This window comes from Hypanus sabinus, chromosome 24 (assembly GCF_030144855.1).
Source record: "Hypanus sabinus isolate sHypSab1 chromosome 24, sHypSab1.hap1, whole genome shotgun sequence".
Taxonomy (NCBI): Eukaryota; Metazoa; Chordata; class Chondrichthyes; order Myliobatiformes; family Dasyatidae; genus Hypanus; species Hypanus sabinus.
Genome location: NC_082729.1, coordinates 12,688,430 through 12,711,583, shown reverse-complemented (window position 1 = coordinate 12,711,583; position 23,154 = coordinate 12,688,430). Strand labels below are relative to the sequence as shown.

At 43.0% G+C, this 23,154-nt stretch overlaps 1 protein-coding gene across 2 annotated transcripts in view; it reads right to left on the bottom strand.

Moving 5' to 3' along the window:
- The window catches only part of si:ch211-195b13.1 (STKc_SGK domain-containing protein), an 85,582-nt gene that overhangs the window by 15,059 nt on the left and 47,369 nt on the right, over positions 1 to 23,154 (bottom strand). For both annotated transcript variants that reach the window (XM_059949286.1, XM_059949287.1), the window contains one exon: positions 22,589 to 22,661. In XM_059949286.1, the coding sequence (XP_059805269.1) occupies positions 22,589 to 22,661 (73 nt within the window). The remainder of the gene's footprint in view (positions 1 to 22,588; positions 22,662 to 23,154) is intronic.

The following is a 23,154-nucleotide window of genomic DNA, read 5'->3' as shown; positions in this document are numbered from 1 at the left end:
TAATGAACACTCTCTCATTTTTTGTACTTTGTCTTGCACTGTACTGCTGCCATAAAATTATATTCTCTATCCAAAACCTCTGAACAGAAAATCCTACACAAGGTAGAGGATCCCTCCCAACTATTAGATACATCTAGATGAATCGCTGTCACAGGGAAGCAGCCTCCATCATCAGGGACCCCCACCACCCAGGTCACGCTCTCTTCTTGTTGCTGCCATCAGGTAGAAGGTACAAGACTCACTCCGTCAGATTCAAGAACAGTTACTACACTCACTTGTCTCATCATTGAAACATTCTCAGTTCTTCACCACACACCCCCACCCCCACCCCCGCATTGGACAGAAGGTACAAAAGACAGCACGTATCATTCAATTCAAGAAAGCTTCCACCCTGCTGTCAAAATTATCCATAGAGAAGCGAATAGATTATTCAATAAGACTGTTTGTTCAATTGTCTATTGTTAGTCTATTCAATTGATTCAGCAGAATGAAGGTAGAAGATGAGAGATTTGATAGAGGTATATGAAATTATGAGGGTATAGACAGGGTAAATGTAAGCAGGCTTTTTCCACTGAGGATGAGTGGGACTACAACTGGAGGTCATGGGTTAAGGGTGAAAGGTGAAAGGTTTAAGGGGAAACGTGAGGGGAAATCTCTTCATTCAGTGGGTGGTATGTGGAACAAGCTTCCAGCACGTGGTGCCTGCGAACTTGATTTCAACCTTTAGGAGAAGTTTGGATAGGTACATGGATGGGAGGGGTATGGAGGGCTAACGTCCCGGTGCAGGGGTATTGCGGGAGTAGGCAGTTTAAATTGTTCTGCACAGACTAGATGGGCCAAAGGGCCTGTTTCTGTGCTCTACTTTTCTATAACTCTAAGAATCAATTCAATTGAACTGTCAATTCAATTACCTATTCAATAAGACTATTGAATATTTCCCTAGTATAATACGATTGACTCTTGACCTCACATCTTACCTTGTAATGGCCTTGCACCTTATTGTCTGCCTGCACTGCATTTTCTCTGTAACTGTGACATCTTATTCTGCATTCTGTTATTGTTTTTCCCCTTGTACCGATGTGCTGAACTGACAGAGTTTTTCAATGCACCTTGGTACAGTCAAAGGTTACTGTAAGCAGGCACGAGAATGGGGTTGAAAGGGATAATAAATCGGCTATGATCAAATGGCAGAACAGATTCAATGGGCCCAATGGCCTCATTCTACTTCTATGTCTTATATGGTCTTGTGACAATATTAAACCAATCACACAGGACAACAAAGATTTTGCTTCCTAAATACTTTTGCATGCATCTTATGGATTTTTGGCATGATTTTGGTGATTTTGTCATGATTTTGGCATGATTTTTGGTGATTTTGTCATGAAAATCACCGTAAAATTTACCCATCATGCATCATTTTTTTTAAATCGCCTATTTTTTAAAAATTTCATGTCATAGTTCAAGTAAGAATAACTGATGCCAAGATTAAGGAAGGCATTATTGTTGGTCCACAAATCAAACAGGTCATCGATGATAGACAATTCAAAGAACTTCTAGTGGGACCGGAGAAAATTGCATGGAAGGCATTCAAGGCTGTTGCTGAAAATGCTCTTGGCAACTACTGAGCACCAAACTACGTGCAGCTGGTTGACAACATGCTTCAAGCATACAAAACCATGAAGTGCAACATGTCACTAAAGATTCATTTTCTGCATTCCCATTTAGACTTCTTCCCTGCAAATCCCACTGCTGTCAGTGACGAGCACAGTGAAAGGTTTAACCAGGACATTGCGGTCATGGAGAAACTGTCTCAGGGCAACTGGAATCCATCAATGCTGGCTGATTATTGTTGGACACTTAAGTGAGAAGCCTCAGACACAGAGTAGAAATGAAAGAAAACAACATATTTTTAGCTCAGTTGAATGCGTCACTACTATTACGCAATTAAACAAATTATATTCACTAAAAGTCTATTTCTTCCTATGTGATACAAGTCATCTGAAATTATATTTGTGTTCAGCTTCAAGCAGTCTATCAAAAGCAAAAAAAAATTTTGAGGAAGCAACACTTATGAAAAAATTTACAGTGTTATTAAATCAATCCCCTTAGACTATGATGGTTCTTTGAAAGTGCTTTCAGTTTTTTTTTTGCCCTCCAAATATTTATCTTGTTCTGTATTTTGAGATCAGCCTTGTATTGTTAATACAATATTTCATAATGGTGTTCTACTTTCGCCACCCTTCAGCCAGTATTTCCGCAGCTAGGAGCAGATTAATTGGAGGGACATGAACTAGTTTGGATTTTCTTTCAACCCTCCTCAAAAAGACCTGGATATGACCTAGAAGAGGTGTGAGTCACAGGGTAACGAATCTAGAGACAACACGATAAGATTTTGTTCAGCAAGTCCTTCTTTGACCAGAACATATTCAATGGGCTGAATGGCATCTCTTCCCCTCACTGTGCTGTAAATTTTCTTCAATTCTTCCCATGAACATAATGAGCAGGAGAGCCCACTGCCACTTACACAGTTTTAAGGAATTACAGAAGTACAGAGTCTGCAGCTCCTAACATCAAAACCTGTGGGCAAAGTTCAGATATATTTTGGCAGTAACTTCTATTAAGGGAAATGTTCTCAAGGTCTGTGGAATGGAAATTTACTGAAGAAGTGAGTAATCTGAAAAGAGACAAAATAAAAGCTCTCAGATCAAATTCTAGTCCAGTCACAAGAATTATGCAAACTTGGCAAGACGCTAATGATCACTGCTGATGTTGAAACTCTTCCTAAATCGTGCCCTGACTATTTGTGAGGCAGCAGTCAGTATTTAAATCTAACAACAGAATCAGAATTGGAATCAGAATATAGTTCAATATCACTGCCATATGTCGTAAAATTTGTTTTGGCATCATCACATTCATCATCAATACGTGCCCATCATCATTATATGCCAAGTTGCTTGACGTGGACGACCTTGGTCTTGTAAGCATGGTTGCTCTTAGCAAATCTTTCTCTGGAACAACTTCGCCATTGGCTTCTTCTGGGCAGTGTCTTTACAAGACGGGTGACCCCAGCCATTGTCAAAACTCTTCAGAGGTTGTCTGCCTGGCGTCAGTGGTCGCGTAACCAGGACTTGCGATGTGCATCAGCTGCTCACACGACCATCCACCACCTGCTCCCATGGCTTCACGTGACCCTGATCAGGGGTGGGGGGGGGGGGAACAACTAAACTTTGCTACACTTTGCCCAAGGGTGACCTGCAGGCAAGAGGAGGGAAGGAGCACCTTACACCTTCTCTGGTGGAGACATTTCTCCACCCCATCACCCCAGTAAGAAGTATATTTTATAGTACTTGAGTTTCATAACCCATGAACAGTACCTTTCTCTCCATATTGTACTGCCCAGGCTTGCGTACCTAGACAGCAAGGATGCAACAGTCTTGGTCACACTCAAATATGTCTTTTTCTGCAGTATTCTTTTGCACTTCTGCTTTTTAGTTATTTTATATAGCATAAATTGTTCCATTTAATATTTTGCCTGCAGATTCCTATTATTACCAATGGACTGACTAATGAAGCTGGCTCATCAGTTGTGCCATGTTGAAACATGGTGGCTCAGCACTGTTATTCTGCCAAATCCCAAGGACCAGGGAGTATCATGGGATTGTCCAAGGGAAGGATAAATAGGACTCAAGTGGAGAAGGAAAAAAGCATGGAAAGCTGGAACTCTGAGATAAAGACTGGAAATGGATACAGGCTGAGATCGTTGAGTCCTGGAAGGTGAATGGTCTTTAGAGTCATGGAGTCATTTAGAGTCATACAACACATCCACATTGACCACAGTACCCATGACTACTAATTCCATTTACCTGCATTACCACACCTTCTGTGCCTTGTTTTTTGACATAAGGTGGAACAGTGTAAGAAAACAAAGGCAGAGACACCCCCCTTTACCAGCACCGCCACCATTAATGGCGGTCGATGCCTCAGTGTCACCAGCCTTCTCTTAATCTACCAGTCTTTCCCCGCACACCTATGTTTGTTTCAATTCCACCTCCTGTTTCGATTCTGGTTACTCTTTTCCTTTTGCCGGTTTTTGAGCGGTTTGTTCGATGCGGACTGGGGCGCTTCAGCGAAGAATGGCTCTGCACTGGCTAGCAGCGTGGCGCTGAACGGAGCTAAACTGAACACCACTGGCTTGATGTTTGGCACTCTACGAGTCGCTCATTGGCTTTTTGCCATTTGTGCGATTTGTTTTTTTTCCCCTCACGCGTTGGGTGTTTGACGTTTTCTTGAATGGGTTCTTCATTTGGTGGCTCCCTATGGGCAGATGAATCTCACAATTGTGTTCTGTTTACATACTTAGACAATAAACGTACTTTGAATCTTTGAAAGCTCACTGATCTGGAACTTTAACACGGTTTCTAACTCAAATGTGGCTATCTGGTCCATGGACTATTTTGTCCACTGTTCTTATATTAGCTCTGGGATGGTGATTTTTCCTCAGTACACCATCATCTTGGACCACTGAGGTGATATGAAAGAAGGTGGAGTAGGAAAGTTATTGTAACACAGGGTTATAGAGCATTGAAAAGTCCCTTCTGTGCAACTCACCCATGCTGATTAAGGTGTTAGAGTCACAGAGCACTAGAGCACAGAAACAGACCATTCAGCCCATTTAGTCATCTAGACTGTTATTCTAGGTGGAATCTCATGTGGATAGGGTGGTGAAGAAAGCTTTTGGTCTGTTGGCCTTTATAAATCAGAGCATTGAGTATAGGAGTTGGGATGTAATGTTAAAATTGTACAAGGCATTGGTGAGGCCAAATTTGGAGTATTGTGTACAGTTCTGGTCACCAAAATATAGGAAAGATGTCAACAAAATAGAGAGAGTACAGAGGAGATTTACTAGAATGTTACCTGGGTTTCAGCACCTAAGTTACAGGGAAAGGTTGAACAAATTAGGTCTTTATTCTTTGGAGCATAGAAGGTTGAGGGGGGACTTGATAGAGGTATTTAAAATAATGAGGGGGATAGATCGAGTTGACATGGATAGGCTTTTTCCATTGAGAGTAGGGGAGATTCAAACAAGAGGACATGATTTGAGAGTTAGGGGGCAAAAGTGTAAGGGTAACACGAGGGGGAATTTCTTTACTCAGAGAGTGGTAGCTGTGTGGAATGAGCTTCCAGTAGAAGTGATAGAGGCAGGTTTGGTATTGTCATTTAAAGTAAAATTGGATAGGTATATGGACAGGAAAGGAATGGAGGGTTATGGGCTGAGTGCAGGCCACTGGGTCTAGGTGAGAGTAAGCATTCGGCACGGACTAGAAGGGCTGAGATGGCCTGTTTCCGTGCTGTAATTGTTATATGGTTATATGTTATATAGTACCATCCATAGCCCTCCATACCCTCCCATTCATGTACTAAATCAAATCTCCCCACCATTGAGCAAATCTGCACAAGGCGTTGTCGCAGGAAAGCAGCATCCACCTTCAGGGACACCCCCTACCCCTCACCCTGCCAGGCCATACTCTCTTCTCACCGCTGCCATCAGGATGAAATTACAAGACTCACACCACCAGGTTCAGGAACAGTTACTACCCCTCAACCATCAGGCTCTTGAGCCAAATTCACTTGCCCCACCTTTGAAATGTTCCCACAACCCGTGGACTCACTTTCAAGGATTCTTCATCTCATGTTCTTGACAATTATTGCTTATTTATTAATTATTATTATTTCTTTCTTTTTGTGTTTGCAGAGTTCGTTGTCTTTTGCACACTAGCTGAACACCCAAGTTGGTGCGGTCTTTCATTGTTTCTGTTATGGCTATAATTCTAATATGGATTTATTGAGTATGGCTGCAAGAAAATAGATCTCAGGGTTGTACATAGTGTCATATATGTACTTTGATAATAAATTTACTTGAATTTTTCAAAGTTCCAAGTAAATTTATTATCAAAATACATGTATGGGTTGTATATGGTCGATTGTGGGGTTGTTTGCCGAGCCTAGAGGTTAGGTCGCAAACGTTTCGTCACCAGTCGAGGAGACATCGTCAGTGTGTAACTGAGTGTTGTTTCTGCTGAGTGCTCCTGTGTTATGTTGGCCCGACTCGTTGTTCTGACTGTTTGGCTGACGCCGGCCGCTGGGTTCCAGCCAACTGGATAGCTGAGTGATCTCTGCTGGCCTGTATCCCTGGTTATCAGCGTTGTGACTGGTAACCAGGGATAATTGTGGAGAGAAGGAATCAGGAATGGGGAGTGGTGAAGGGGGAGGGGGCAATTACCAGAAGTTTGAGAAATCGATGTTCATGCCATCAGGTTGGAGGCTGCCAAGTGGAATATAAGGTGTTGCTCCTCCAACCTGGGTGTGGCCTCATTGCAGCAGCAGAGGAGGTCGTGGACTGATTTATCGGAATGGGAATGGGAAGTAGAATTCAAATGGGTGGCCACTAGCGGACAGAGCATAGGTGCTTGGCGAAGCAGTCTCCTAATCTTCGTTGGGTCTCACCGATATACGGGAGGCCACACCTGTTTACTCTTTTCCATAGATGCTGCCTGGCCTGTTTGAGTACTTCCAACATTTGTGTGTGTGTGTGTGTGTGTGTGTTGCTTTGGATTTAATGATTAAATATTGGATTAGCTTTACTTTTCATGTGTACATGAAAACATCAAAACGCACGGTGAAATGCATCACTTGTGTTGATGGCCAACATAGTCCGAGGATGTGCTGGGGGGCAGCCCACAAGTGCCGTCACGATTCCGGCACCAACATAGCATGCCCACAACTTACTAACCCTAACCTGTTTGTCGATGGAATGTGGGAGGAAACCGGGAGAACGTACAAACACCTTACGGGCAGCGGCAAGAATTGGACTCCAATCGCTGGTGCAGGCTGCTATGCTACCGTACTGTGGTTTTACTCAGAAATGGTTCACTTTGTCCTCGGTCCCACTGGTCAGCTGGCTGTCAACCACCTGAGTCTGTTGCAACAAATTATAAGAATGCAGAGCATGCAAAGGGCCTGCACCGTCTCACGTTCCTGATTTTTGTTGCCTATTTAGTCAGTAATACTTTTATTTCTTTTTGAATTCTGTGCATTGAATTCTTTTTGAATTTACACAGCTTGTTGTCCTTTGCAGATTGGTTGTTTGTCTTGTGTGTGGTCTGCCATTGACTATATTGTGTTTCTTTTTCCCTCGCTTTTTTCTTGCTTTAGTAGGGTTTTCTCTTCTCTTTTTTTTTGTGTCACCATATTTTTCAATCCTCAATATTATTCCTTTTTCTCTTTTGAGACATTGTAAGTGTTACTTACTTCGATGTGCTCTTGTATTTTGGATAATAATAATAATAAAAAGATTTGAAAAGAAAAGAAAGACTATATCGTGTTTCTTTGCAGTTACCGTGAATGCCCGCAAGGAAATGAACCTCAGGGTTGTATATGGTGACATATACCGTGCCTTGCAAAAGTATTCAGCCCCCAACCCTTTGTTCACATAAATGAGTATCACAAAAAGGGATCTTAAACAAACTAACAGAGAATTTTTATTTGTGAATCACATGCTCCTTTCACAATAGAGCCCAAAAAAGAGAAAAAACTGTAAAGCACAAAAATTAAAAATCCAAAAACTGAAATGTTAGCAGTTCAGAAGTACTCATCCCCTCTTTGCTCAGTACTCCGTTGAACCATCTCTCAGAGCTACTACAGCCAGGAGTCTTTTTGGATAAGTCTGTACTAGCTTTGCACAATGTGAAGGAGCGAGATTTTCCCATTCCTCCTTGAAAAGTTGCTCAAGCTGTGCCAGGTGAATTGGGGAGCAGCAGTGGACAGCAACCTTGAGGTCTTGCCAGAGACGTTGAATGAGGTTAAGGACAGGACTCTGACTCAAAGACTTCAATTTTCTTTGTGTGAATCCATTTCATGGCCACCCCGGCAGTGTGCTTTGGGTCATTGTCCTGCTGAAAGATGAACTTCCTCCCAGTTTAAACTTTCTGGCGGAGGCTAGCAGGTTTTTACCCAGGATTTCTCAGTATTCAGCAGCATTCATCCCCTATCAATCCTGACCAGATTGCCAGTCCTAGCTAGAAATTTTTCTTTTGACTTGACATGATGCACAATGTTTTGTAGATTAGCTCGAAATAATCCTACTTCAATATATTTCAAATTTAGAAAATAGGAGAGCAAAATGTGAAAATATTTGAGGGGACTGAATACTTTTCCACAGCACTGTATGTAGTTATATGCTACTTTGATGACTGCCCGAGGAGAGATGTAGACTGCAGTCAGGATGATGGCATGAACTTCCGTGGTTGGTAGGACAATCCAAAGAGTCAACAGTCCATTTCTTTCCATGGATGCTGCCTGACCCATCGAGTTCAGAAAGGGGAGGTAGCTGGGCTGGAAGTATGATCAGCTGAGGGGTATTTTGGGACGTCTGCTTTCAGTGGAGAATCCTGATGTTCTGGGCAATTACACTGTAAGAGCCAACAGTTGCAAATGGATTTGCTGAGCTTTGAGATTCAGACCCTGGTTTTGTTTGTGCCATATTCTGGCTTCTTCAGTAAAGTTCAAGGGAAGATCCAATCAGGAATTTCCACATTGGAATTTATAAATGAAAACATAAGCTTTCAATACGTCTCAGCCTTCCCTTGAAAGACAGGATTATGAGCGTCAACATCTGTCTCCTGAGGGAAATTAGTAAATAATCATTCACGCAGCAGCATATCGAAGAACATGTAGCCACGTGTAGATGCTACTGAACGCAGGCTACATCCCGCCAGCAATCAAATCTCTGGCACTTTAGTAAGATTGCTTCATTCCCAGGACAGCAAGCTAAACAATAAACTAAAACCTTGTGAAATTTAGATCAGATCCAGACTGATTTATCACATGTCTGCCGAAGCATACAGCAGAATGCATCGTTGGTGCCAACAACCTGCAACCTACACGCCCAAGGCTGTGATGGAAGGAGGGCCAGGCCAGAAGTGTTGCCACCCAATCCCACGTCAGCATAGCACGCCCACAATGCTCAGCAGAACAACGCAACAACAAAACCAACCCCTTTCCTCGCACAGTCGGGCCTGCAACCCTAGGCCTCAGCCTCGGTTTCTCATTTAAATTAAACCAAAAAAGAAATCAGCTCGTTGAGGCTCAACTTCTTGGAAACATAACTCCAACATCAAGGTATATTTGGAGCTCTTTTGTGAACGCAGTGTGATATTCATGTTATTGGGCTAGTAATTCAAAGTAAGCAAGATCTGAAGAATAGGAAACAGAAATTCATAGGAGTTTTTCTTTTAAGAACAGATTACATCTGTACTGCAATTTTATATTTGAAATAAGAATCCCAAGTCCTCTCCGTGCAGTAGCAAATCTCCCTAGGCTCTGGTAATTGCAAGCTTTTTGTTAATAAGAATAGAACAGTGCACAATGTAAGGCCAGGCCTCCAGGCCTGGTATCTCTTTAAGGCTGTAATGTGTAACCGTTCTATTGTTGGAGAGGACAGTTTTATTACTGACGAGCAACGCTGGCTTTGACGCTGAAATGGACAGCTCGATCTGTCGGGGGAAGGCTAAGTAACTTGGACAACTGAGCTCACCTCAGGGGCCTGATCAAAATTTCACATACAGTCAACATCACTCACTGCTATTACTTTGCCATTGTGTGATGGAGATGATTTAAAATGAAGGTTGCCAGGTTCTTGATTGGTAAGGGTGTCAAAGGTTATGGGGAGAAGGCAGGAGGATGGGGTTGAGAGGAATAATAAATGAATCATGATGGACTTGACAGGCTGAATGGCCTAAATCTGTTCCTGTGCCTTGCATCTTATAGAATCTACATTGACCCCATGAGTCGAATTCCCAGCATCTGCTTTGTAACCATTCCATGAAACTGAGAACCACTAAATACACTGTAAAAACATCTCGTTGTCTCAAACATGAAGACCTCGATTTGTGTGTAGACTTTTATGTCCCTTCAGCATCTGCCAACAAAGGTGGTCGTGTGAGGAGGGTCCATCGCAGACAAAGGTGCAAACTCATTGCTTCCATCCTGAGTTTCAAACTGAGCGAAATTGAGGCAGCTTTCACATGGTGAGCACCATTGGAACAGGTATGCAGGTAGGAGAGGTTTAGAGCAGGGGTTCCCAACCTGGACTCCATGGACCTCTTGGCATAAAAAAGGTTGGGAACCCCTTCTTTAGAGAGATTTGGGCCAAATACAGGAAAATGGAACTAGCTCAGAAATCCACAATTCCTTGAAAGTGGCATCACATATGGATAGAGTCATAAAGAGAACTTTTGGCACATTGACCTTTGTAAATCAGGTTACTGAGTACAGGAGTTCGGATGTTACGTTGAAGTCGTATCAGACATTGCTGAGGTCTAACTTGGAGAATTGTGGGAAGTTCTGGTCACCCACCTACAGGAAAGATGAAAGAGCACAGAGAAAATTTACAAGGATGTTGCCAGGACTGGAGGACCTGAATTGTAGGGAAAGATTGAATAGGTTAGAACTTTATTCCCTGAAGCGTAGAAGATTGAGAGGAGATTTGATAGAGGTATGAACATTGTGAAGGGTATAGATAGGGTGAATGCAAGCAAGCTTTTTCCACTGCAGCTGGGTGAGACTACGAGAGGTTAAGGATGAAAGGTGAATTATTTAAGGATAACTTTTTCACTCAAGGGATGTTGAAAATAAGGAACTTTGCAACACTTAAAGTTCAAAGTAAATGTATGATCAAAGTACATATATGTCACCATACATAGCTGGTGTTTTCCTCTAGAAAGGTTTACAAAGATAGCCTCTATCCTGGGCAGAGGGTTTGATCTATATTCAGTACTGGGTTGATGGTGACCTTAAGATCGCCACAGATCCTGACAGGCCTACCCTTCTTGGTTTCTGGGACCACTGGCGTTGCCCATCGTCTCCACTCAACCTCGGAAAGAATTCCATCAGCCTCCATGTGATCTAGCTCACTGGCTACTTTATCATGGTTAGTACAAGGAACCGAACAGGCTTTGTAAAATTTGGGTGTGGCTTAGTCTTCCTAAAGTCCATCACCATCTCCTTTGTCTTACTGATGTCATTCTGCATATGAAACCTAAAGTGTTCTACAACTTACAATAGTTTTGGTTCTAAGGGTTCCTGTATTACCTTCTTGATATCAGCAAAGCTCATATTGGCTGGTTTAGCTGGATCAGTCAAACTTCTGTATACACTCAGCAAAATTGGTACTTACTTCTTATTGGCTATTCCATTTGCTTTAAAATACTGCTCAATCCGTACAGGGTACAAAATCCAGGTGTCTCATGCAATCGAATGCATCCATCTTTCTGATGTAGCCAGCCCTTTCTGCTTTTATTTTTAAATTAATAATTATTAATAATCATAACTGTTTATGAATCTATGAATTTGTCCATTTTCTAACTTTTATAACTCAAACTTTCTCCCCTTGTGAAGAAAAAAACCCAGCTTCCCTGCTTTTTTTATTCCACTCATCCATTTCTCACAGTGCTTTTTTTCCCAACTCAAATGTCTTGCTTACCTTCCATAGGTAGATACCTCAAATTCGTTTAAAATTTCCTCATTGCCACTGTTATGTTTTGCAACACCGAAACATAAAATTAATTGAAAGCAAAAGTGTGGAGCTAGGAATAATTTTTACTTTAAGTGAGGCATGCACATACGATGTGGCAGCATAGTGATGTATGCCATTTACATACTTTTATATATAACCTGCATTTCATTATATAAACAACAAAGAAAGCTTCAAACTATATGTTTAGAACATTACTCAAATATTACTGAAATCTTGACACAACAGTTTCAGCTTCCTGAGAGCAGGGGTCTCCAGTAATGAGATGGTGGGGGGAAGCGCACTTCTTGCTCCTGGCAAGTGTGGCTGCAGGTATGGGTAGAGTCAAGTTCAGTGGTGATACCACAGCCGACACGAGCAGTTGAGTCTTGTGGAAAGTTTTGGGTTCCGTTCCAGTTTCAAGGAGCAACAACATCTCTAGGCTGGTGGCAATGAAAACCCAGGGCTGATACTTCCCATGAGTGAGAGAGTGAGTGTGAGTGTATGGATAAGGGTCTGGTTGAGACTGCACGACCTCTTTCACTAAACACCTGGATGCATGTGCCACCAGGTTTGAGGATCTGCCCGTTTATAAGGAAGGCAAGATAAGCAGCTATGTTTCGTTAGGAGTTTGAGAAGATTTGGTTTGTCACCTAAAACACTTGAAAGCTTCTGCAGAGGTACTGTGTAGAGCATTCTAACAGGCTGCATCATTGTCTGGTATGGGATGAGATAGTTAGTGCAAAGGAAGTTGTAAATTTAGTCAGCTCCTTTATGGGTACTAGCCTCCATAGTATCCAACACACTTTCAAGGAGCAGTGCCCCAGAAAGGAGGTGTCCATTATTAAGGACCTCCATGCGCAGGATATGCCCTCTTCTCACTGTTTCCATCAGGAAGGAGATACAGAAGCCTGAAGGCACACACATTGTGATTCCGGAACAGTTTCTTCTCCCCTACCATCCGATTTCTGAATGGACATTCAACCCATGAATACTACCTCACTACATTTTCTTTATTATTTCTGTTTTTGCACTATTTTAATTTTACTATTTAACATACTTTAATTGATTTTTTTTCCTATATTTATCATGTTTTGAATGGTCCTGCTTCTGCTAAGTTAACAAGTTTCACAACATACAGCAGTGATATTAAACCTGATTCTGATCAGATTATTGAACAGTCCCTTTGTATGATAAGATGGCTTCTTGACCTCACGATCTCCCTGATAGTGGCCCTTGCACCTGATTGGCTACCTGCCCTGCACTTTTTCTGTAACTGTAACGCTTGATTCTGCCATTGCTTTTCCCTTGTTTTCCAGTGTACTGATGTGGTGAGCAATCTGTATGGATGGCATGCAAAACTGTACCTTGGCCAACATGATGAAACAACTAATTTAAATTTAAATCACCTTCCAGGGTATTTACATCTGAATTAGAGCAGCTTGAAATCAGACTAGATAAGTAATAGGAAGCAGTAGTACATCAAAGCAACTGGACTTGCTGTGCTGTCAAAAAGGCATTTTGCCACTCATCTGAGAGGCTTTTTCAGTTCTGATCCATTGTGGGTAGTTTTCTGGTTTATAACTCTATGAGTTGTTTAAATATATAGCCATCACATGAGGGTCATTAAGCATCGAAGAGGTAATAAAGGGTCATTAGTCTTACCTTTGCATGAATGGGTTTGTGAACTGTTGTGGAGAGGCCGGGGTAGAGATGTTATGACTTCATTGTAAGCAGCTGATAGGTGGAGTCGTACCCTGCCCTCTCCCACCCCCCATTCAGGGATGGGTTTTCCAGTTTGACAAAGCTGCCTTCTTTAACCCCTCTTTCAAACCACCTGTCCTCGCTGTCCAATAAGTGCACGTTGTTATCATCATAGGAGTGTCCCGTGTCCTTTATGTGTAGGTATACAGCTGAGTCTTGAACTGAGGTGTTAGCCCTCCTACGTTGGACCATCCATTTGTGAAGTGGTTGTTTTGTCTTGCCCAACCCTGAACAGAGGGGGTGGGGTACAACACCACCTATCAGCTGCTTACAATGCAGTCCTAACATCTATACCCCGGCCTCTCCACAAATGTTCACTCCTCCATTCATGCAAAGATGAGACTAATGACCCTCTCATTACCTCTACAACTCTTAACGACCCTCATATGCTTGCTATACCTTTAAATAACTCAGAGTTTATAAGCCAAATAGCTACCCACCATGGATCAGAACTGAAGAAGCCTCTCAAATGAGTGGCAAAGCATCTTTGAGACAACACAGCAAGTCTAGTTGCCTTGATTTACTACTGTTTGATATACAATGAACTGGATGACTGAGAACCTTCATAGACACAAGTAATAGGAAAAATTGCAGCCAAGTCACAAAGGCCCCCATTACCTGACAGAGTGAAATAATATTCCCCGGGCACAGGATATTAATGGCCAATCTAATCAAAGCACTTAAGATGATTAGGGATTTGATAGGACGGATAAAGCAAGGCAATTTCCTCTGACACACAAGCCCAAAATAAACAGCCACCACAAATCTGAAGTTCAGAGATTTGTCAGTAAGAACTTTTTGCACACAGGGAAATGGTTGTCGAGAACTCTTTCTCCTATCTGAGGCCCAGGAAAACCTTTAGATCTTTGCTATGAAATGTGTCCAGGGATATGGGGGGGGGGGGGGGTGGGGAGAATGAGAAAATAATCTAGCTGAGATATGGACATGTGCCTGTTGAATTTCAGATTAGCATTCCCACTTTGGTGGGGGATAGTTAGCTTTCAGATTTTATCCTAATGTTGAGCGCGAACAATGAGACATAAACTGAATAAATTCTTTCAGTGTTGTGGCAATCTATACAGTGAACTTTATATCATGAAAGAAATCACATCAGAATCTGTGGCATGGTTTCCCTGAGCCAGATCTATTTTCTAAAAGGTTTCTCTTGGAAACAGTGCTCCTTTTAGATGGGCACGCTCTCTGAACCACTCTCAGTAATTAATCTTTAACCCAGCCGAACATTGCTTTCAATCAGCGCAGAAGCAGCAGAATTACTTTGTGCACCAGAAATAAGAAACCAAAGAAATATGCTTTAGCGAGTAGTAGTTTAGTCAGCCGGGATTAACGGAGAGCTTTCACTCCTGATCCCAATACACGGTTCCTCATTATTGCTTTTATGAGCGAGCTTTGCTGGGTATTCAAGAGTTAGAGATGCTCCCAGAGGTACTCAAACCAGAGAAGAACCCTTGGGAAAGTCCAGATCTAGAGGGCGGGTCTCAGATTAATGGAGTGCCATTTAAAGTTCAAAATTAAAAGTTCAGGTTACATTTATTATCAAAGTATAGAAACAGAAATCTACAGCACATTACAGGCCCTTCAGCCTACAGTGTTGTGTCGACCATGTAACCCACTTTACAGACTGCCTAGAATTTCCGTACCACATAGCCCTTTATTTTTCTAAGCTCTGTGTACCTATTTAAGAGTCTCTTAAAAGACCCTATTGCATGCTCCTCTACCATCATCACCGACAGTGCATTCCACGCACCCACCACACTCTGAGTGAAAAACTTACCCCTGACATCTCCTCTGTACCTGCTTCCAAGCACCTTAAAACTATGCCCCCTCGGGTTAGTCATTTCAGCCCTGGGGAAAATGCCTCTGGCTATCCACACAATAAAAGCCTCTCATCATTTTTTACACCTCGAACAGGTCACCTCTCATCCTCCGTCGCTCCAAGGAGAAAAGGCCAAGTTCTCTCAACCTATTCTCATCCACTCTCCAATCCAGGCAACATCCTCATAAATCTCTTCTTCACTCTCCTCTGTATGTATGCAATATGAGATTTGTCTTCCCACAGACAGAGATAAGGAACATTCTGTCACCCAGAGGGGCCATGTGACTTTACAAATCCTTGCCATGGAAGGCATTGGAGTCTGTCCTCAATGATTTAAGGCTGATATTGATATGATTTCACATCAGTAAGGGCAGGAGAGAGAATTTGAGCAATATTGGATAAGCCATGATCCATTTGAATGTAGGGTAGGCATGGGAGACCAAAAATCTTACTCTTGTTCCTTCCTCTATTTGACTCTTACAATCTTATGACTATATTTCATGTTTCCTGCTTCCTTGACACAGGTCCAAGACCAACTGCTGTCAAAGAATTGGCAGCAACTTCCGAAGTCCTGTCAAGATGGCGCTGAGCTTTGGTATCCGTTGAAGTCACGAATAAGGCTTAGATGCTTTTTTTTTCTGTACATAGGCGTGGTTTTAGGGACAGAGAGGGGAGTTAGGGGACAGGGATGTGGTGGAATTAGAGGTCAGGTCTCCGCTCCGTGCTTGAAGGTCAGCAATGTGGACAAGTGAGGGAAGACATCCATGGAAGTTAGGCCATCACAGGTCGCTGGGTCCTGGGATTGGATACCTGTGCACGCAGGAGGTACAAGGGCTGGTGAGCCTGGAGCTTGCTGCCCAGTCATCGGCTAGTCCGGGAGTCGATACTGAAAGGTTGAAACCTGGAGTCTGGAGGTCGAGACCCAGTGGGTGAAACCTGGAGTCTGGAGGCCCGGATGCCTGTCCTGGGGTTAGAGGACCGTCTGTGTGTGGGTGGGAGGGGAGAGAAAGGGGCTTCCTTTTGCTGTTGCTGTTTGGTTGCTGGTTGTGTTCTGTGTTGATCTGCTGAACGTTGTGGGCCTGCGACGTTGGTGCCAGACTGTTTGGTGCATTCTCGGCACATCCATAGATTGTGTTGGTTGTTAACGCAAACGAGGCATTTTGCCGTACGTTGAGAATAACCTGAACCTGAAGCCACTCACCCATTCCTGCACTTGGAAGCTGGAGATCTCTCCATTCACTGCTTTATTTGCTCTGTGTGTTGGAATGTCTCGGAGCCCCTCACACGTCGCTCTGAGGTTGCACCGATCTCAACACTGCCACGACCCTGGCAGACCGCACTGACAGTGCATGCTGCTTAGCCAGTGACTGCAAAAGAAAGCAGAGCCTCCTTGTAAAGCTGGCATGGTGGCACAGTGGTTAGTACTGCTATCTCACCCTTCCAGGGACTTGTTTAGATCAAGTTCTGTCTGCACACAGCTTGCATTTTCTCTCTCAGATTCTGCCAAACACCTCAAGGTTCATCCCCGGCATCACAAAGGTGTGCTGGTTGGGTTAACTGGCGACGTAAATGAACCCTTTGCCTTGCTGTTCCTTGCTGCGCCTTGTGGCACAATCGGGCGGCCAACTTGCCGTTCCGTTAGCATTTTATAACCATATAACAATCACAGCACAGAAACAGGCCATCTCGGCCCTCCTAGTCCGTGTTGCTTTTTGGCCTGTTATTATTTTACAAGGCTGAGTTTCTAGCTTGATGCTCAAGCCAGGACAGATGGAAGGCGTGGAAGGAGACAGCCAGATTCGAACCTGGGACCAATCGCCTCGAAGTCCTCAAAGAATTAAAGAGGTGAGAGGTGCGTGAGAGAAAGATTGACTTGCAGGGTACAAGAGGAAGGAAAATTCAGATGGAATTGTATTTATCCCACCTACATTGGAACTTACAGTGAAATGTAACAACCAAAGAATGCTTTGACAAAATTTGCATCAACAACCAAAGAATGCATTGACAAAATTTGCATTAACAACCAAAGAATGTTCTGAACAAGATGGCCCCAGCAAACAACGTGACCAAAGGTGACATCCTTCAGACAGTTCACAAGGCTACTTCTTTCCCTCCTTTTACTTCTTTTTCTATCGAATGTGGTTCTGCTACTGTTTTGGCAGTGAGCTTTTGGGCCGGTTGAGCGATCTGGCGCTTTGCTGACTCCAAAGGGGTTTGGTGAGGTTTCAAATGGAGTGTTCTGCCTGGAAGCCAAGGAGCCTGGAGACGGGGCAAGAGCCGATGATCGACTATTTCTCGCTGATCTTATCGATTAAAGCATCGAGGAAGGTTGAAATCAACAAGGATGAGAGGGGAGGGCATGTGAGTGTTCAACACCATCTACACGCGTCTGATCTTTCTCTCTCTTTCTCTCTCTCCTTCACTTCCTCCCTCTCCCCCACTGCTGCCAGAAGAAGGTGCCTGTGTTCGAATGATCCGTCTCTCCCTCTCACTTGTTGCTGCCAGAGGAGGATAATGCCAGAGTCCTGGTTCCTGGGCAATGTTTAATTGACACGATTGGTGCAGAGCCAACAACCTGTCTCTGAATGTGAACAAAACAAAAGAGGTGGTTGTTGACTTCAGGAGGGCACGGAGCAACCACTCTCTGCTGAATGTTGACGGCTCCTCGGTAGAGATCGTTAAGAGCACCAAATTTCTTGGTGTTCACCTGCCGGAGAATCTCACCTGGTCCCTCAACACCAGCTCCATAGCAAAGAAAGCCCAGCAACGTCTCTACTTTCTACGAAGGCTGAAGGAAGTCCATCTCCCACCCACCCCCCATCCTCAACACATTCTACAGGGGTTGTATTGAGAGCATCTTGAGCAACTGCATCACTGCCTGGTTCGGAAATTGCACCATCTCAGATCGCAAGACCCTGCAGCGGTTAGTGAGGTCAGCTGAAAAGATCATCGGGGTCTCTCTTCCTGCCCTTACAGACATTTACACTACATGCTGCACCCGCAAAGCTAACAGCATTATGAAGGACCCCACACACCCCTCATACAAACTCTTCTCCCTCCTGCTGTCTGGGAAAAGGCACCGAAGCATTCGGGCTCTCACAACCAGGCTATGTAACAGTTTCTTCCCCCAAGCTATCAGACTCCTCAATACCCAGAGTCTGCACTGACACCAACTTACTGCCCTCTACTGTGCCTATTGTCTTGTTTATTATATATTGTAATACCTGCACTGTTTTGTGCACTTTATGCAGTCCTGGGTAGGTCTGTAGTCTAGTGTAGTTTTTGTGTTGTTTTACATAGTTCAGTGTAGTTTTTGTATTGTTACATGTAGCACCATGGTCCTGAAAACGTTGTCTCATTTTTACTGTGTACTGTACCAGCAGTTACAGTCCGAAATGACAATAAAAAGTGTCTTGACTTGACTTGACGCTTTTTCTGGGTTGGACTCTGTGGTTCACGTTATGATGTGTTTCTGGTTTCTGGTCACTCCTTTTTTGTTGCTATTTTGTGCAGTTTTGATCGGGGCAGCTGGCTCCAAGGCCTGCAGTCAACGAACAACACAACATTGGATTGAACTGAACTGAACTGAATATGGCTGGACTGTTTCGATGACTTTGCGGTTTGGTGTTTTACATTCTGTGCTTTTTGCTCAATTTTTTTGCTACTTGCACAATTTGTTCCTTTTTTGCACATTATGGGTTTGGTGTTTGTCTTTGAATAGGTTCCAAGGTTTTCTTTGTTTGTGGGAAGTTTTAAACTGCAAACACTTCGATATTAAATGTACTTTGAATTTTGAATCTTGAAAATGGGACTGAAATGATTGATTCCTTGGTTCCTGCTCTGGAGCGTAATGGTCAAATGGTCATATCCTGGACTGTTTTAAGTACAATATATTGTGGCAAAGCTTTTGAACTTAACTTTACAAGGAGGAAAACATAAATTTCTGAGGTAACCTTCATCATTTGGCTGTCAGTGTGAACCTGCTGTCGCAAGGCAGGGCAGTTACCCTCTGTCACAAGCACCTCCTTGGCCAGAGTGCACCTTCAGTACTGAGAGCTGCCAGAGAGGTCCACATGCGAGAGGGCCTGACTGACAGACTAGAACTGCAACAGAGCTGGCCAAGCCAAAGGCAGATCATACGATCGCTTCGGCATGCCGCTGCTGACACACTGGGCGCATCTGACACCGTAACATGCTGCCCAGTTGACAGCTGTTACATTCAAAGTTGAAAGTCAACGTCCAGGATAAATTTATTGTCAAAGTATGTATTCATCTTCTTCCAGGCATTCATAGTAGAACAAAGAAATACAAGAGAATCAATGAAAAACTACACACAAAGATGGCCAATCAATGTGCAAAAGAAGACAAACAGTGCAAATACAAAAAGAACAAATAATAATAATGACCGAATAATACTGAGAGCATGAGTTGTAGAGTTCTTGAAAGTGAGTCCATAGGTTGTGGAAACGGTTCAGTGTTGAGGTGAGGGAAATTATCCACACTGGTTCAGGACGTGTGAATTACATATGACATTAGGCAAGGACAAGCATAGGAGTGCGGGAAGTACAGAACCTGCTGATCTCTGGGGCGACAGTCTACAGATCACTGAGTGACACATTCCAAGTCCTGCTGCCCACCTGTGACTCCAGTTAAAACAGCCCCTTTTTTGCAAGGAAAATAAAGTTCAAATTTGCAATCTTTAATCGAAGATATTCAAGTGCTTGATATTTTTATTTTACCTAACTGTTATCAGCTCCCTGTGGCACTCTTACAAGTGTGTACTTCACTCCCTACTCCGCGTGTTCTTAAAACAGAGAATACCTGTTTGACAAAACATTTGTTAGTGAGATTTTCCTTAGGTGCCACCTGTACAGATGATATTTATAGAGCTGTACCGCGCAGAATCAGACCCTTCAGCCCATCTAGTCCATACTGAGCCTTTTAAACTACTCCCATCAACCTGCGCTGGGACCAAAGTGGCATCTGTGTACCTATCCACCCATGTTGCCCTTAAACTTCTCACTTTTCACCCTTAACCCATGACCTCTAATTGTAGTCTCATCCAACCTTAGTGGGTGGAAAAGCCTGCTTGAATTTACCCTATCTATACCCCTCACAATTTTGCATACCTTTATCAAATCTCCCCTCAATCTTCTACGTTCCAAGAAGTAAAGTCCTAACCTATTCAATCTTTCCTTAGAACTCGTGTCCTCCAGACCCGGCAATAAGTTGTAAATTTTCAGTGCGCTCTACATACATGTACTGTATTTCACCTCAGTGCTTGTTTATACCCTGCTGTATGTACATCCTCACTTTACTTCTGCACCGCATTCCAATAATCTGCTGAATTAGCTAATTACACACACACACACACACACACACACACACACACACACACACACACACACACACACACACACACACACACACACACACACACACACACACACACACTTTCTCCCCGTGACTTCATGGGTCTTCTCCAGGTGATCCAGTTTCCTCTCACAGTCCAAATACGTACCAGTCGGTAGCTTAATTGGTCTTTGTAAATTGTTCCATGATTAGGATATGGTTGAATTGGGGAACTACTAGGCAGCAAGACTCAAAGGGCCGTATCTCAGTAAATAAATAAATGTCTTGGTAGATCATTTTCACTCTCATTCTCCATAGCAGGTTGTACTTCCTGATCTCACTTCACTTTCCCTCAGATCCTGACTGTCCCAAGGTTCTCCTGACAAATGATGCTATGTAGATCACATATGTCACATTTCAAAGTTCAAAGTAAATTTATTATCAAAGTGCATATATGTCACCAAATATGAACTTAGAGTTCATTTTCTTGAGGGCATTCACGGTAAAAATAATGGGATCAATGAAAAAAAAACGCACAAGTTAAACGCCAGCCTTGATAGAATGGAGTCTCCTCTCTCTGTGATGCTAGGCCTGTGATTCGTGTCTGTGAACTTTGGGACGATTTGACCCCCTAATATGATGAACTGAGAATGAGGCTTTGGGCCTACTCTGGGCTGCTCCGGCAATTTGAATCTAAGGACTCAATTTGGTTTGGAATGCTGCTGTTGTTCGCATGATTTGTTTTTTTTCTCTCTCTTTCTCTGTGCACATTGGGGGTTGGTTTCTTTGAATTGGGTTCTATCAGATTTCTTGCTTTGTGGCTGTGTAAAATGTATATATTCTTTGATAATAAATGTACTTTGAACAACAAGACAAGCAACCACCATGCAAAAGGCAACAGAATGTACAAATACAAAAAGAGAAAAAAACAAACATAATAATAAGTAAATAAATAAGCAAAAATACGAGAACATGAGATGAAAAGCCCTTGAAAGTATGTCTATAGATTGTGGGAACAGTGTAGTTTTGGGGTGAGTGAAGATGGGTGATGTTATCTAGTTCAGGAGCCTGATGGTTGAGGGGTAATACTGTTCCTGAACCTGGTGGTGTGAGTCCTGAGGTTCCTGTGCCTTCTTCCCAATGACAGCAGCAAGAAGGGAGCATTTACCACCTGCTCTGATTTGACCATCCCCTGAACAACCTTCTTTTGTCTAGAAATCTTCAGCTGTAAAATTTACCTCACATTTTCTGTACTTATCTTACACTTCACAGAAAATATCCTCCACGCATCTCAGCCAGCCTACACTGTCTGACTTACCCTGATCAGAGATCCCCACTCTCTAGGGTTGCTACCTATTCTTAGACACTATCGGGCTTGATGAATAGAGGCCTGAAGTCCCACGACACCAGGTTCACAGACAGCCACTTTCTTCAACCATATGGTTGTTAAAACTTTAATCACAAACGCAAGAGTTTCTGCAGATGTTGGGAATTTAGAGCAACACACACACAAGGTGCTGGAGGAACTCAGCAGGTCAGGAAACATCTGTAGAAATTAATTAACAGTCGATGTTTCGGGTCGAGACCCTTCACCAGGACTGAGAATCCTCCCACAGTCCAAAGACCTACTGGTTAATTGTTCATTATAAATTGTCCTGTGCTTGGGCTAGGGTTCAATCATTGTTGCTGGGCAGCACGGCTCAAAGGGCCTATTCCACACTATCTCAATAAATAGACTGACTGGGAATATTCAGGAAATTGAATTTACATTTCCTACATTTTAAGTCCATAAGATATAGGAGCAGAATTAGGCCATTTGGCCCATTGAGTCAGCTCTGCCATTTTATCACAGCTGATCCATTTCCCTCTCAATCCCAATCTCCTACTTTCTCCCCGTATCCCTTCATGCCTTGACTCATCAAGAATCTATCAACTTCTGCCTTAACTATACCCAATGACTCGGCATCCGCAGGCTCCCGTGACAACGAATTCCACAGGTTCACCACTCTCCATCTGGCTCAAGAATTTCCTCCTCAACTTCAGGGAAATGTCAATCAGTACAAATTTACCTGGAGTATTGTTGTTTTTGAACAACTTCTTGGCAGGAATTCTCATCTGGAAATTGGGATATTTCTTCTTTATCTGCAGAACAGAGTATTTTTTAAATTAATGAAATTCTTTCGAATGAAACAAGCTCAGGAAATGGTGGTGGTACTTAGCACCTGTGGTAAGCAAGACCTCAAATAAGCCTCTGATGAAGGGTCCTGGACTGGGGACCGTAACTGCTTCTTTTTCCACAGATGCTGACTGACCTGCTGAGTGCTTTAAGCACTTCCTGTGTATTAATTTTCTTTAATTTTCAGATTCCCAGCAGCTGTAGGTTCTGTTTTAATTTTGAACAGGGTTTAAGTTTTTTTTTGGTTGAATGAAGATTGACTGGATTGTTTGTTGTGGAACACGAAACAGAAAAGAATTGAGAAAAATGGTTGTGATGGATAGGGGCCACAAGATATCACTGCAGGAGTTCCCCCAAACTGAGTCCTCGGCCCAACTACCTACAGCTGGTTCTGTCTATCTATCTATCCATCCATCTGTCTATCTATCTATATATCTAACTATATGTCTATCCATACAC